The 17,238-nt window shown below is 50.6% G+C and overlaps 1 protein-coding gene across 1 annotated transcript in view; it reads left to right on the forward strand.

The window, feature by feature from the left end:
• The first annotated feature begins 2,240 nt into the window (after positions 1–2,240).
• The window catches only part of LOC138580135 (rap1 GTPase-activating protein 1-like), a 713,312-nt gene continuing 698,314 nt past the window's right edge, over positions 2,241–17,238 (forward strand). Inside the window, exon 1 of the mRNA XM_069650446.1 lies at positions 2,241–2,371. Within this exon, the coding sequence (XP_069506547.1) occupies positions 2,256–2,371 (116 nt within the window). The 5' untranslated portion in view covers positions 2,241–2,255. The remainder of the gene's footprint in view (positions 2,372–17,238) is intronic.

Here is a 17,238-nt window from a genome sequence, read left to right on the forward strand (position 1 = left end):
GTATTGTCACTGTGTTCCGGCTCCCGGCTGACTCACTGTGATGTCGCTGTATCCCCAGCCCTCTAGTTCCTGTGATGTCACTGCATGCCCTGCGTGCCCTCCAGCCTCTTTTGGTCCCCCGTGTTGTCGCTGTGTACCCACCTGCCCTCTGGCTCCCTGTGTTGTCTCTGTGTACCCCTCTGGTTCCCTGTGCTGTCGCTGTAGGCGCCTTTGTTACCCCATGTTGTCACTGTGTAACCCCCACCCTCTGGTCCCCCGTTCGGTCGCTATAGGCCCAGCCCAGTGAACTCCCTGTGTGCCCCTACCCCTCCAGTTCCCTGTGTTGTCACTGCATACCCGGCCCATCTGGTCCCTCGTAATGTCGCTGTTGCCCCCAGCACCTCGTTTTTCCCTTGATGTTGCTGTGTACCCACAACCCCTCAGCTACCCATTCTTCACCTTGTGCCCAGACCCTCTAGTTCCCATCTCGTCACTCTGCCCCCTTCCTCTTCTCGTGTCCCACACTGTCGCTGTGTGCCCCCGAACCCCCTGGTCCCGTGATGTCTCTCTGTGCCACCAGCACCCTCATAGCCCCTCGATGCTTTGGCTGTATGCCCCTATCCCCTGGTTCCCCGCGATGTCGCTGTGTGCCACAACCCCTCAGGTCCTCGTGTACCGTTCCCCCTATCTGTGTCTTGGCACCTGCACTGTCTGGGTGTCGCTAGGCCGAGTGCAGTGGCTAGCTTCACATTCTTGCTTTTCATGGTCTGTGAGAGTGTCTTTGTGTACACCCTTGTTCCCTCCCTGTCGTCGAGCGATTTGAAGCACATCGTGAGTATGCGCTGTGTGGATGAACCGTCATATATCAATCACATCACTGTCTACTCTACACCATCACACACTAGAGTGCAGCTACACCCCTCAATCAATTCGTCCTAGCTGCTCACATACAAATACTATCCCATGAACGCCTCAACACAGCTATATCCCACGAAAAACCAGCCTAGCTGCACCCATAAGCGTCCCTCAGGCCTAACGCAGCCAGAACCCAGTCTTGGTGTCCACCCGCCTGACTGCACACATTGAACTGATGCCGCTACCACCACACCTAATGCTAGAATGCAGCTACCATCAAGAAACTACATCAGCTGCACACACAACTGGTGCACTAAAGCACCCTTCAACACCCTACTCCTTCAGCTGACCCAGACTACGGTCCCCGAGGGCGTTCAACGTACCAGCACTTGAGGTCATACAAATGATATATAGAGCCTATATACATACCAAATAATATAGCCTATGAGTGTGTGGTGTGTGAGTAAACGTGAGGTCTGTGTATGTAAGAAAATCTTCCCCACGGTCAGTGCATTATGCAAGAGCGATCTGTGCACATGAGAGGGAGGTGTGTGTATACAGGAAAGGTGTGCATCTGTGAGGGGGTGGTGCCAGTAAGGGAGGCGTGTTATCGGACTTGTGGTGTGTGAGTAAAAGTGAGGTCTGTGAATGTAACAGCATCTGCGAGGTCGTTGCATTATGCAAGAGTGAGGGGTGCGCCTGCGTGGGAGGTGTGTGGGTGAAGTAGAGGTAAGGGAGGTGTGCTATAGGAGTGTGTGGTGTGTGAGTAAAGTGAGGTCTGTGTATGCAAGAGACCCCATGCGAGGTCCGCGCATTACGCAAGAGCGAGCTGTGCCCCCGCGAGGGAGGTGTGTGTGTGCAGGAGAGGTGTGTATCTGCCAGGGAGGGTGTGCCGGTGAGGGAGGTGTGTTATATGAGTGTGTGGTGTGTGAGTAAAAGTGAGGTCTGTGTATGTAAGAGAGCCCATGCGAGGTCCGCGCATTACGCAAGAGCGAGCTGTGCCCCCGCGAGGGAGGTGTGTGTGTGCAGGAGAGGTGTGTATCTGCCAGGGAGGGTGTGCCGGTGAGGGAGGTGTGTTATATGAGTGTGTGGTGTGTGAGTAAAAGTGAGGTCTGTGTATGTAAGAGAGCCCATGCGAGGTCCGCGCATTACGCAAGAGCGAGCTGTGCCCCCGCGAGGGAGGTGTGTGTGTGCAGGAGAGGTGTGTATCTGCCAGGGAGGGTGTGCCGGTGAGGTAGGTGTGTTATATGAGTGTGTGGTGTGTGAGTAAAAGTGAGGTCTGTGAATGTAACAGCATCTGCGAGGTCGTTGCATTATGCAAGAGTGAGGGGTGCGCCTGCGTGGGAGGTGTGTGGGTGCAGGAGAGGTAAGGGAGGTGTGCTATAGGAGTGTGTGGTGTGTGAGTAAAGTGAGGTCTGTGTATGCAAGAGACCCCATGCGAGGTCCGCGCATTACGCAAGAGCGAGCTGTGCCCCCGCGAGGGAGGTGTGTGTGTGCAGGAGAGGTGTGTATCTGCCAGGGAGGGTGTGCCGGTGAGGTAGGTGTGTTATATGAGTGTGTGGTGTGTGAGTAAAAGTGAGGTCTGTGTATGTAAGAGAGCCCATGCGAGGTCCGCGCATTACGCAAGAGCGAGCTGTGCGCCCGCGAGGGAGGTGTGTGTGTGTGTGTGTGTGTGTGCGCAGGAGAGGTGTGGGAGGGCGCCGGCGCGCGCTGAGCAGGACCCGGCTGCCTGCATCCCTCTCCGCTCTGAATTATTGATGCTGTGCAGAGGGGGAGCAGGTGCCGAGCCGGGCGCTGTCTGAGAGCAGCGGGAGGAGGCTGCACGCTGAGGTAAGCCCGGCATTCCTCTCGCGGCCCGCTGCGGCAATTAGTGCGCCGTGTGGCACCCGTGTCCGTAGGGGCACGGAGGGCACCAATGGGGCGCATCCTGAAGGGATGGAGCGGGACACGCGAGGGGGAGGGAGGGGGCGCCTCGCCCAGGCCAGGGCTTTGGCGCAGTGATGTACAGGGTAAGGGGAGTGAGAAGGACTGTATGGGGGATGGGGGTGCGGGGCTGGTGGGTACCAAGTCTGCGGGTAAAGTAAGGGCAACGGGCGGGTTTTTTGTAAACAGAGTGCGTGGACAGGAGGGGAGGGGCAAATGGAAAGAAGATGGGGGTTGATGATAGAGGGCAGTCTGGCTACGAAGCAATTGTTTTAGGGGTAAGATGGGGCATAAAGGGGAAATGGGGGGGCGTGGGGAGAGAAACCAGAAGCTGAACTGGGGGGGGGGGGGTGTTAAAAGATAGAGATGTGCGGTGGGAGGGCTGTTAAGAGATACTGCGACAAACAAGTGTCAGGGGCCGCTCGCAGACCGGCTGTGACGGAAACTGTGTGACTAGTCACATGCAAGTAGTCATTTCTAACCCGTGCTTTAATGATGGCGGTTTCTAAATGCGGCAGCTCCGTGTCACCGTGAGTGCACGGACGAATGGGCTGGGCAGTGCTCACCTACATTTCCATCAACCCCCGCACCTGTGCCAGACCAAGGTCATCCATGCCCCCCCCCCCCCCCAATCCCCCATCTAGAAGTGAGAGGTCTGATTCATTCTCCTCCCCTGACTGGACACCCAGTGACGGCCACACGTTATACACCTGCCTGCGCCCTCACTGCGGAGGTAACAGGTCGGGAGGAGGAGGCGGCTGGGAGGGGCGAGCAACAGACGGTGAGGGGGTGGGGAGGAGGAAGAGGGAAGGTGGGGGCTGGCTGCAAGGGATGCAGCCGAAGGGCAGAGACAACATGAGAAACAGGTGGAGGAGAGGCCGAGGATGGCTGCAGCAGAGATGAAGCAGAGAGGCAGAGAGGCGGGGGGGGGGGCGGGAGAACAGGGGAGGGGGCGGAGACAGAAAGGGAACCAGGTGGGGAGGCGCGGGGAACAGAGGCAGGTGAGGCAGGGAGGGCGGGTGTGTTAGAGTAGAGAGATAGGTGAGGGAGGGACAGATGGTGAGGCGTGGGGTGGCAGGAGGGGATGGAGCGACTCGGAGGCTGAGAAGAAAAAGAGACTGAGAGGTCAGTGAAAATAGGGACCACGTGACCATGCGCCTTTCCATCAAAGTGATTAATGGTTTGGGGGTGGGCGGATGGGGGAGCTGGGCTTCTGGCGAGGTGGGCGTTGCTCAATGCCCATTTCATATTTATGCTGCAAATATACAGCACACACTTTCAATGTCATTGTTTCTTGGCAGTTATTAATGGCAACACCCGTGCCACAGCACCCCCAAACTCCAGGGTCGCCCCCTGCATGTTAACCTGCCGCCCCTACATGGTAACCGATAACTGGCTGCCCACGTGACATGGTTCAGCTACGCCCCACCCTCATACCCTCTCCCACCCTTGGAGCCTGGCGCTTCCCGGGGGGCGCTGCCAATTTTCGCCCCCCTACTTCTGTCAACGTGCGTCAGGGTTTCGGAAGATGGCGACCACAGAACCATATCCAGCGCTTCTAAGCAGAAAGTGAGCTTTGCTTCTCGAGACTTTGGTGCCCGGTGGAACCATTGTTGCCAGGCACCGTTTCATGGAAGGCAGGTTGTGCCCTGCCGGTTTTACCACCTGTGACACACAGGTCGCTGCAGAAGTGTGTGTGTGTGTGTGTGACTTGACAATGCAATGCTCGAGGGAAAATACACCCCCCCGCCCCCATGTAGCTGCACCAGACAATAAACCACCCCTACCCCGCTCAATTCCTTACAGACATCCACCACACACACCCTTACTGCGACAAAGAGTGGTTACAGGCGCCCTGACCCCACTACCAACCCCATCTGACTACCACTGCACATGTACTGAAGGCCACAGGGCAGACTGCACCCCCTGTCTAAATCCTGGGTGCTTCCCTGTACTGTGCCAGGTCACCAAAAGCAGTTGCCACTTGTTTGTGTGGGGACTCTGAGGAAATGGCTACTGCCCTGCAGTAGTCTAGGCATCAGTAGTGCCTAAGCCGCCTACTCAGCCCCCACACTACTACTGACCCAGCAGGGATCCCATTTACAGAGTGGAAACAGGCACAGACGGCGGCTGCACCTCCCTCGCCTTTTTGGGTAACGCGAGCCGAGGGCAGGCTGCTCTCAGGAGTCTGTGTGAGCTGATAACACACCAAAACAGCGTCAGCACAAGGGCTCCACAATAAAAAGAAGGTCCAATCAAGGTTCTACATCTACACAAATCTAGGCTTTTAATCAAATAATACAATGCAACTAACTGACGAAAACACTAGCAACCTCCTCCCTTGAACACATAATACAGAAAATACCGACTGTTTTGGAGAGGTAGATGAGCAGCGTGACCCGGAGCTTAAATGCCCAAATGTCAATGTTCAAGGATCTAATGGGAGAAAAAGGCTGAAAAGTGGGGGGGAGGGGGGCTTAAAAGTCACTAACCTCCCAAAAGTGGACCAAGGGCACAGGGCCTTTTCACAGTACCCTATTCTTATCTCAAGGGGTGCGACAGCATCAAGCAAGGCTTCTAGGCGCTATTTTGAGGCATTGATTCGGCACCAGGTTGGTTAGCTATTTGACTGGTCCACCGTGCGGTGCAAGAAGCAACTCCACATTACAAGAAGATGCTTTTGACAGACAGGCGATGCTTTTTGATCCTGTCTTTTGTTTCACGAGCCAGCTGTGGAGACATTAAGCACAGACGCTAGGACACATCTGTCCTGGCATGGTGAAGTCGTGAGCGTAGAGCTGACACTGATGGAATATTAAATTGACATGGCTTCAGAATTGTGTGCTCTTATCAGTTGCAATGCCACAACCAGATATGGCTAATATTTAGAGATTGTACCTGCCATCAGACTGATCAAGGCCGACAATTATTATAATTTAGATCAGAGGTGTAGCAGTTAAATTGATTCCTCTGTTTGTAGTGACTTTGTGTCTCAGCAGCTGTCAGGGATGCACAGGTGCCTCTTAAACCTGCAGTGTGACATTGCAGAGCTGGCACTGCCATGTTAGTAGACGGGTTACAGCAAGGCACCTGCGTGCACAATAATATTGGCATAGACCATTTTGAAATGGAGGTCTGATTAGCATGCCTCGCTTTCAGAAACACTATTACCCGCATCCATTTTATATCAATAAAAAACAAAAAAGTGGAGGCTGTCCCACCCTTGCAGATGGCAATCCATCACAGGAGCCATGCACATAATTGGAGCATCAGCTTAGCTGTAAAACAGACTGCGTCTTCTTCATCCAAATGAGGCATGACAGTGGGCCCACAGTGGCGGTCTCATCAGAGAGGCCAATGGTTGAATGGAGGTGGTGTCTGGACGTTCTTGCAAGTGTATTGCACATCATCTAAATGACCTCTAGGCACTAAGCCAGGGTGTTAGCTACGCCGGGCCCCGTCCTGGGTGTCCACCGAAGGCCACTTAAACTGGACTTCTCTTGGTGTATAAGGGGAGAGTGGCAGAGAAAGTTTACTGGAGTGGATGGCATCATAGCACAGCATGTCCGGGCACACAACGGGTATCTGATGGCTCCGCTGCCCACAGAACTGCCAGGTGTGTTTGGATCGGCATGTGGTGTTTCTTCATGCCCACAGCGCTGTGGAGAAACACATGCAGACCCACTGCACCAAGGGGAATTGGCAGGCCAGCAGAACGCCCTTTCCTGCGTTCCCTGCATCATCCAACCAGAGAAGCAGGCTGTCATTCGGCGAAAGTGTCACACACACACACTTTCAGGTGCACACCCTGAAACTTCTGTACTCAAGCTTTGCATATCCTGTAACTGCTGCGCCCTGATACCCCAGTGCCTGGAGCGCATTACACATGATTAAACAAACAAACAAACCAACAGTGACCAGACCCTGCAACCTGCGGCAAAGACCGCCAGGCTGTGACGTGAGCAGCCCTGGTTATTAGTTACTCAGCTCTTCAGGAAGTCCTACTAAAAAATTCAGAGCAAGCTTTACAAAATCAATAAGCACACACTGAGGACAGCAGCCGTAGAGCTGTGCCAAGAGAGGCTGTCAACCCCCGCCTCCCTCTATCCCCCGAGCCCCTTGTAGCCCCCCTGCTCCGCCTCGCAGCCTACCACGACCTTAGTTCAGACCAGATCATGAGACATGGCGCCAGCCACTGAACATTGGTTGACAGAATCAAAAGGGGGGCATTAATGTAGGCCATGCTATGGAGGGCAGAAACCAATAACTGGGGGGTGCCAGGCTCTCCAACAGTGCGCCTGGGGATAGAGGCACGCAGGGGGTCAGGCTCAGTAAACACAACCAGGGGCGAAACAGAGACCCAGAGGAGTCAGGCGCCCCCTACAATGCATCAGGCAAGACAAGGCGATGCAGCAGACCTGGTTCCCAAGACAGTACACACGGATTGAGACACGGGCACAGACAGTACTCACGGATTGACACAGGGGCACAGACAGTACACACGGATTGACACAGGGGCACAGAAAGCACTCACGGATTGACACAGGGGCACAGACAGTACTCACAGATTGACACAGGAGCACAGACAGCACTCACGGATTGACACAGGGGCACAGACAGCACTCACGGATTGAAACAGGGGCCCAGACAGTACACACAGATTGAAAGAGGGGCCTAGACAGTACTCACGGATTGACACAGGGGCACAGACAGCACTCACGGATTGACACAGGAGCACAGAAGCACATACAGAACTCACGGATTGACACAGGGGCACAGACAGTACTCACGGATTGACACAGAGGCACATACAACACTCACAGATCGACACAGGGGCACAGACAGTACTCACGGATTGACACAGGGGTGCAGACAGTACTCACGGATTGAAACAGGGGCCCAGAGAGTACACACGGATTGAAATAGGGGCCCAGACAGTACTCACAGATTGAAACAGGGGCCCAGACAGTACACACGGATTGAAACAGGGGCCCAGAGAGTACACACGGATTGAAATACGGGCCCAGACAGTACTCATGGATTGAAACAGGGGCCCAGAGACTACACACGGATTGAAACAGGGGCCCAGACAGTACTCACGGATTGAAACGGGCCCAGAGAGTACACACGGATTGAAACAGGGGCCCAGACAGTACTCACGGATTGAAACAGGGCAGGACTCAAGAGGACCAGCGTCGCCAACTAATGGGACACCGAAACTCTGGGGCTAACGGGGTCGCACCAAAGACTGTACAGGGGCGTAAACAGAGGCACAAAGAGGTCAAGTTAACCAAACTGTGCACAAGCGCTGAAGCACAGAGAGAGCGGCAGGGGTGTCCGGCTCAGTAAACATTGTGTGAGTGGAGAAAAGAAGATTCACAAAAACGTGTCTTTTTTTGTATGTACGTAATTTGTGGATTTCAACCGTGACTTGTGGACGTGCAAGAATGCATAACTAGGAGGACTGTGCACAATGTAAAGGTTTCCCCAACTGATTGTGTAAGGTTTCACTTTAAACTAAGAACACAACAACAAATTAAACACATTGGTGCAGAGACACAGCGAGGGGTCGTGTAAACACTATATCAAGAGAAACAAGACGACCCCGAGGTGTCAGGGCCACCACGTGGCGGATCAGGGGAGAAACCAAGGCCTGCAGGGTTTAGGTTCAGTCAACACTGTATCAAGGGAGACAAGAAAACACTGAGGTGTCAGAGACACAGAGGGGCCTGGTTCCAAACACGCTGCATCAACAGCAAAAGGAGGCCCGGCAGAATACACACTGTATCAGAGGAGAAATGATGAGCCAGAAAGGCCAGCCCAAAAACCTGTTTTCTAGCGAATAGATGGAGGTGCATAGGGTCAGGTTCAGCAAACCATGTACACACAACTCAAGGACATCAAACTTTGATATCCTTGACACACACACAGCAGCGCACCTCTTATGTACAGCACTCTTTTCCGCTCAGCTAGGTTCGTGCCTTATAAATCTAATTTATTTAACAGTGTTAAACTACAAAACTTCAGAGAGTGGCAGAAATTGCTAGCCTGGGGTCATTCGTATGTTCCCAGAATGCTCTTTGATTTCATGCAAAGCAGGCTTGAACCCCCAGTGGTGCTATTTGACCCCTTGCCCTTTCACATAGGAACATTTCGAAACCACACAATAGTAGTGTAGCAGACTGTCTGTCTTGAAATGATAAACTATGTGTATTTGTGTTAGGTTTTGATTATGTGCTTTCCTTAGAAAGACGTGTACTGTTCTTATCACTAACATGTATACTTGTAGTGATCATTAAGTCATTAAGCCGGTCAAGTGGCACAGGGAGTAGAGCACTCGCTTTGAGATCGTATGTTCGAATCCCAGCACGGCCAAACTCAGCTCTTTCAGAGCCTGCTAACACAGGTTCGAATCCCGGCAGGGCCAAACTCAGCCTTTCATCCTTCCGAGGTCGATAAATGTGCACCACACACCGTGGGTAAGCAGCGCTCAGATACCTGAGGGTTCGTAGCATTATATAAATGCGAAATTATTATAACAAAAAGCATTTTAAAATTTTAAAAAGAGCTAGTTTACAATATTAACACTGATCCCTTACCCAACCTCAACGTCTGTTTTTCATCTGGTCATGCAGCTGTCAGCAACAGCTGGGGTGGCTCTAGCAAACGCACATGTGACATTGAGACTTTCACTCACATAGAAAGAGAGAGCAACATAGAATGAGAGGGAGACAGAGCGAGAGAGAGCGGGAGAGAGGGAGCTAGAGTGCCGGATCGGCATAGGACACGCTGGGCACAGCTAATTAAATAAAGACATAAATGAAAAGGATATTAATGAGCTGGAAAAAGTTCAAAGACAGGCCACTACATTAATTAAAGAAATGATGAGCTTGGCCTATCGTGGGCAGAATAAGCATGGGGCGGCAGGGAGCAAAGCTAGCTCAGGGGCTAAATGCTCATGTTTGGAACACAGCGGTACCGAGCAATATGGGTGTGAAACCCCATCTAGCGCTTAGAAGCTGGAGGAGTGCAGCTCTAAGCATGGTATAGATAACAGATGGATACATAAAAAAACAGTTGGGGTTGTTTTCTATGGAGTATGGGAAGCCCTATAAGTGTATTCCCGCCTCGTGTATTTCTGCCACAAAGCATCCTTGACTGCTCCCAAGAAATGATGCAAAGAGTTCCAATGAATGCTAATTCCATTGGAGCAAACGTGACTCAAGAGAATCCATCAACTGGCTCTCCACGTCTCGCATTGACCGCTCTTGCGACCTACTCCGCCAACTGGCTCTCCACGTCTCGCGTTGACCACTCTTGAGACCTACTCCGCCAACATGCTCTCCATGTCTTGCACTGACCACTCTTGAGACCTACTCTGCCAACTGGCTCTCCATGTCTCGCATTGACCGCTCTTGAGGCCTACTCCGCCAACTGGCTCTCCACGTCTCGCATTGACCACTCTTGAGACCTACTCCGCCAACATGCTCTCCATGTCTCTCATTGACCTATCTTGAGGCCTACTCCGTCAACTGGCTCTCCATGTCTCGCATTGACCGCTCTTGCGACCTACTCCGCCAACTGGCTCTCCATGTCTCGCATTGACCGCTCTTGAGACCTACTCCGCCAACTGGCTCTCCACGTCTCACATTGACCACTCTTGAGACCTACTCCGCCAACATGCTCTCCATGTCTCTCATTGACCGCTCTTGAGGCCTACTCCGTCAACTGGCTCTCCATGTCTCTCATTGACGGCTCTTGAGACCTACTCCGCCAACTGGCTCTCCATGTCTCGCATTGACCACTCTTGAGACCTGCTCCGCCAACTGGCTCTCCATGTCTCGCATTGACCACTCTTGAGACCTGCTCCGCCAACTGGCTCTCCATGTCTCGCATTGAACACTCTTGAGACCTATGTCACGACAAAGAGATCTTCGCTTCACTAGACTGTTGAATACTGTTGGTAGGTCCATCTTGCGGGCAACATTGTTAGCCAGGCGGATTCCCGTCACGCTTAGACCTTTAATCATCAAATTACCTGCTCAGACCTGCTCAGACCTGGGGGCATGGGGGGTTTAGTGTTCTACCAAAGGCCACTGGAGAAAGAGAATTGCATGAAATGGCCTTAAACAAGGATGTCTTTTGGCATGGGGAGAGGGGGTTGTGGTCTATTTATGCAGACGACGTTAATTGGATCAGATTTCAGAATAGTGCTAAAATCAACTTAATAAAATAACTTTTCTGCAATCAAAAGTAATGATATGTTGCCCCTCTTAGAAAAATAACCTAGATTGGTTGTATAAGTAATACATGTTATATTGCACTCCATAAATTGTATGTGTATCTGGACATTACATTTGAGGACTCCTGTAATTGGAAATTCTTGTTTGCAGTCCCTAATTATGAGATGACTGGCCCGGATATAAAGTGCTGGTAAGAACGTATACCGATACCTTTCCGGACCGGCCAACTCCAAGTCTGCCAGTAGGGGCTCTGATCTACCAGCAGGCCTGACCTTCCGGTACATCAGGCCCCTACCGGCAGATAAATGCCTGAATCCCCTGTACTAACTGTGCCAGGGATTCGGCAACCCCCATCCCTTGGAGTCCTATGAGACTCCATGGAATGGGGAGTTACTGGCGTCTCCGTCGCAAGTAATATCTCAGTAATACCGGGATACCTAGCGTCAGAGATGGTACAGTAGATTCTCAGTATCCCACAGGATACCGGGAATCTAATAATGAGCCTTAGGGCCTCATTACGAGGTTGGTGGAAACCCGCCGGTGCTATCGGCGGGTCGCTGTCGACCTTGTAACACTGTTCTGTCGCCTGTTATCCCGGTGCCACCGTGATATTCTGGGTGGCGTCGGGCCGGGATATCAGGCGGCAGGAAGTGTAAGTCCCCATTCCCGCGGAGTCCCTTAGGACTCTGCGGGAATGGGGACACAGAAGCACTGGAACCGTTGCTAACGATGGCAGTACTTCTGTGAAAACCATGCATGCCTGGTCAGACCTGCCGGGAGCACTGGTCGTGCACGCATTCTTGTAGTCACTGGTGTAATGGGAGCCCCCACAGCACTGGCGGTGCGGGGGGCTCCATGCTGCAAATAACCATCGTGGGGCCCAGTGTGAAGAGGGGGGGGCCCTCAGCAGGGCTTGCAGGGGGTCCCCACATTTTGTGTTACGCCACTTCTCGTAGTATGGTGGTCCAGAAAGGGTGCGGGACGTTGATACCAGCACCCTTATTTCCAGACCACCAGACTTGTAATAGACTACAAAGCACCCTGTACACCAGTGGTGGGTTAAACTTATTTGATAGAACTCATGGCCTATAAAAGTCTAGGTGCCCTGAGGAAAATGAATATTTTCAATCTTTTAACTTAGTGGCGTGCCTCTACAAAACCTCTGTTACAGCTGGGAAAGTTCAAGTGCACAATCTGGAAAAGATTGCTCCAAATCGGGCAATCGTCCATTTTCTGGGCGACTCACCTGGAATTGTCAAGTTCACTGGGATCCCGCAGGAGCCATTTAATTTTGGTGGGTCATTCAGTGAGCCCCTCCTAATACTCCAAGGAAGGAGGCCTTTTAAAAAAGAAAGGACATTCGTCTTCTAACTGGTTAAGTGTGAATGTTTCAAAGCTAATGAGTTTGGCGGCTCGCCCTGGATCGGAATATTGTGTCGCTAGGCGACAGCGAACCAAAGAACGGCTTAAAGCGACAGGGCTTACAGAGCGCGCTTTAAAGGAGACGCCACTCTCTGTTCAACACCTACGTCTTGTATATTCACGAACCCCTGATTGCATACCAAGGTACCTGTAGGAGGCCTGGGCCAATCAGATGCATCGCTTTCTGAAGTTTTGTTTTTTAGCGGTTAGCATAGTGGTGGGGGCTTAGAGGGGCATTACTAACGCAGAAAGAATGTGCCTGCTTTGTAGATTGGGTAGCCAAGATCTTCCCATATAACTCATCTTTCTCTTTCCCTTCTCTCCAAAATATTAAGGAGTTAGAAAAATGCTGTCGATTGTGTAAGAATGTTAATGAAATGGAAACTGTAAAGCATCTCATGGTGCTAAGTCCGAACCTATTATCCCAGAGAAAATTGGTTCTACAAAAGTCAAAAAGTAATAGCAATTCAAAACACTGACCTGAAAACAACCTTCTAGAAAACTCTGGCATAGCAACAAACCAAGAAGTAAAAGACATGAACAATATAATGAGTAAATTGAAACAAGCATATCTACTTATCAGAATACAGGTTATTTTATATGTATGTATTTATTTATTTATTTGTTTGTTTTCCCTTCCAATATATTTTTCATTATTATTGTATGGATAATTGTCTATTATATCTCTGTTACATTGATTTCTTCAGTTAATATTTAATAAATTAGTTTAAAATAAAAAAAGAAAATTTGTTCTTCAAAGTATCTTTAGAGATTTTACAGACTTACCTGCAGATCTTTTATGGGAGAGGATTTTTAGGGACCAGCGGCAGATGGAGATTTTAGCAATGATCGGATATTTGTTGTTGTTCTTAGATATTTTGTGAAACGAGTAATAATGAATATAATGAATGCTAGGAATTATAAATTGCAATAATCTTTTTAGTATTTTTACCATGGTCCGCCTAGATGAAATATGAAATAATTGTATTGTTTTAACATTGATATACTATTTTTTGTAATATTGAAAGGTTGAAATGTAAACTAAATCAACTTATTTAGTTGATTCAACTAAATCAATATATATATATATATATATATATATATAGATATATATATGTATATATATATAATTGTTTAAAACCTATTTATATAGAAACTAGAGTTTGAACTGTTGAAGATGCAATACATGTTTACAGTGCATTGGAGAATCGATTTTGTTTAAAGGATATTTTGGTGTTTTGAAAATGATCTACAAAATTCACGAAATTGACTCAGTAATGGTGGAATCATGTTTTTGTTACTTGTTTCAAATTGTGTGGTTTCATTTGTAAATCCAATCAAAATAATCAGACTCATTTCACACTTTGAGAAGTATGTTCCAAGGGGCTGCCCAGGGTTTTAGGGGACAGGAAGGAATGCGTGTTTCTTCCAAGAGGACCCCCCAGAGAGCACACGCCAGGCGTAGGCACACGTGGGGTAGAGGGGGGGGGGTCATCTGGCTACCCCCTCGGAAGATGGAGGCTTCCCTTCCTGTGGGCTATTTGCCTATGTCCCAGCCATTGGAAGAAGGTAGCATCTTTCAGACCACTGGCTTGCTTGCGCAAAGGGCAGTATAAGGAGTATAAGGAACACTGGTGGTATGTGATCAATACTGCAGGTGGTAAATCATTGCCCTATCCAGAATGGGCAGATACACACCGGCACCACCAATAAACTACCAACAGATTGTGGAAATGACACCCCCAAATAATATCATTTCTGTACTTGTCTTAAAAAAATGCAATGCTGAATAGATTGGGTCTTAAACGCTTGGGTATTAATGGAGGAATCTGAATTGATGGACGGCTCCTGCGGACAATGCCCCTGAAATGTTGTGCTACACCGGTTGCGCTTTTAGCCTCAACATAATTTAACTGGCAGCAGTTCTATTTTAAATCTTAAAAAAGTTTTAAATATTTTTAAAAAGGCAAGTCAATCCGTATGTTGAGCAAAGGGTACGGTAAAACTACCAAAGTCCCAAGTGTTTAGCTCCTAGAGTCAGTGGCAGGGTGGTCCTTGTTATCGGGGTCACTGGGGGGGCAGCATGGCCACTGTTCACTGAATCGATGACTTGGTGGTGTTGCTTTTCCAAATCCTACTCAGCAGGGGCATTGGTCTCCATTAAAAGAGCAGGGCAGAGGTACAGAATTGTGATTGGCTGGGCCGGATGAGGAATAGCGAGACTGGGATTTCTGGTTGGAACCACTCGGGCCCTTTTAGAATATGGTTCAAGCGCTGTGGTACACATTGTGAAAGACCGTTCCTCAGGCTTCTCCCGATGGTGGTCCTATTCTCCGATACCTCACGGCCAGTCTTCTTCAGGTGCTTCGAAGCTGGGTGCCTCCGGATGCTCACATCTGGCTCGCGCCAGAGGTTGCAGCTCTGGTCTTCCATGAGCCCAGAAGTACCGGCGCTAGTGAGGAGCAGCTGCAAGGTGACCTTCGAACAGAGGAAGCAAATAGTAGCCACAGAAGACAAAGTGCTGGGACGAGAGCAAACCACAGACTGGTTTGGATTAATGGAGGCAGAGCTCTGGGAGTGGAAGGTTGCAAGAAGACCCCTGTGGTGGCACTCACTCCTCCGAGTACATGCACTTTGTGGTTGGTGGTGGATTTTGTAGTTAGGTCTTGGTCAGGCGCAGGTCTTCAAGGCACTGTTGAGTGCTGGTGCACCTAAGTGCTGGCGCTACCTCCTCTTCGTGGTCAGGATCAGCGCAGTGACCAGATCTAGTTAAGCCATTGGGTGGTAAATGGCCGCAGGCTTGCAATAAAACTGATCTTGCCAAACCAAGTGGGCACATGCACCATCCCCGCGCTCACCCTGGTAGAAGGCAGTCGGTTTCAGCAGTCACTAGGCAATGTCTCACCCTCAGGAGCATCCCGGAAGGCTGCAGGCTCCCTCCAGAAGAACCTCCTCACGTTGGATCTTTAGGCCATCATCTTCGCCCAAGCCCAAGGGCTCTACAAGGAACGAAAGAAGGCCACCCCACTCCAATAGGGAATAGGGGGGAGGATAATGGTCTCGGGTGCCAAGGGAAGGGCTTCATTCATTCAAACATTCTGGGAACCACACAATCAGTAATGCCGTGACATTCAAATTTCACTGAATTCTTCACGGACAATGGCTCCTGACGGGGGTTCAGCCTATTCAGACGGGCCATGGAAACCCTGGATTTGGAGCTCATGACCATAGAGTGCCACATCCATATCTCATGGCTTCAAAACCAAGCTAATCAACAGAGCAAATACCCAATTCCTTACCTACAGAACCAACCACACACCTGCTGTGGCCTGCGGCCCTGCACCCAGAACATGCCTAATCAAAAATTCCTTTACCTGCTCTCTACCCACAGCCCCGCGATTTGAGGCCTGGACTTCCGGCCTTAGCTGCCTAGACAAGGCCAAAGCAAAGCCAACTTCCTTCTTGGCTATCCTTTCCCCTGGGACCCGCAAATAACCAAACAGTTAACAAAGCATATCCCTACACAACCGCCAAAGCCCTGGGATCCCAGAACAACCAGTGCCTGGTGGCAAAAAAGGATACTCGCAACCAAAGGTGCCATGGCTCGGAGTGACCAGCCCCACCCTACACCCGCCAAAGCCCTGAGATCCCAAAACAACCAGTCCCTGGTGGCAAATAAGGAGACTTGCAACCAAAGGTGCCATGGCTCGGAGTGACCAGCACCATTTTACACCCGCCAAAGCCCCGGGATCCCAGAACAACCCGTCCCTGCTGGCAAACAAGGAGACTCCCAACCAAGGGTGCCATGGCTCAGAGTGAAAAGCTCCACCCTACACCCGCCAAAGCCCTGGGATCCCAGAACAACCAGTCCCTGGTGGCAAACAAGGAGACTCACAACCAAAGGTGCCATGGCTCGGAGTGACCAGCACCACCCTACACCCGCCAAAGCCCTGGGATCCCAGAACAACCAGTCCCTGGTGGCAAACAAGGAGACTCACAACCAAAGGTGCCATGGCTCGGAGTGACCAGCACCACCCTACACCCGCCAAAGCCCTGGGATCCCAGAACAACCAGTCCCTGGTGGCAAACAAGGAGACTTGCATCTAAAGTTGCCATGGCTCGGAGTGACCAGCACCAAACTATGACATCCACCCGCCCCCTTTTTCTGTTCCTCTATATTAGGACTTTGAACTATGATAGTCCTCACTTTCTTTGACCAACCACTGGGCCGAATTACATTTTCCCACGTTTTTTCCATTTTCTTTGACCGTACAAAAGTTAGCGGGTGGGTTTGGGTTAGGTTTATAGGAAGGCCCATGCCTGGCTGGTGACTGCTAAACCTGAGAATAATTCTAATGTTCAATATTTTGCTGGTCCAGTGGGAGATTGGATTCCTAGTGTATTCTCCTGTTTCTTTGGCTAATACCTGGTGGGTTTAGCTATTCTGGACCATTTCCTATATCCACGGCCCCAACATGTTGCTTCTTTCGGGCTACTGGAAAGGGGTTGTTTGTGCTGCCATATGGGAAGACATTTTGCCTGGGGAAATTACTCTGCCACCCCCAATATTTTCGTGGCTGGGATAGGTGGGATTTGGGAGCCTTGAGGAGCAAGTTTGGAGCCATATTAGCGATGGCTCGCTGGCTTATAGAGCGATATGGTTCAGAGTCTGCTCTCTGCGCTACTGTGGCTGTGTACAGGCTGCCTCCTGTTGCATGGAAGCACCTTGGTGGTAGGAGGAAGTGACGACATACGCTACTGCGTGTCGCTTTCTCCACTCACAGGCCTGCACACAGCATGTGGTGGCTCAAGGCCT

This window comes from Ambystoma mexicanum, chromosome 3p, assembly GCF_040938575.1.
Source record: "Ambystoma mexicanum isolate Mex_15411 chromosome 3p, UKY_AmexF1_1, whole genome shotgun sequence".
Lineage (NCBI taxonomy): Eukaryota > Metazoa > Chordata > Amphibia > Caudata > Ambystomatidae > Ambystoma > Ambystoma mexicanum.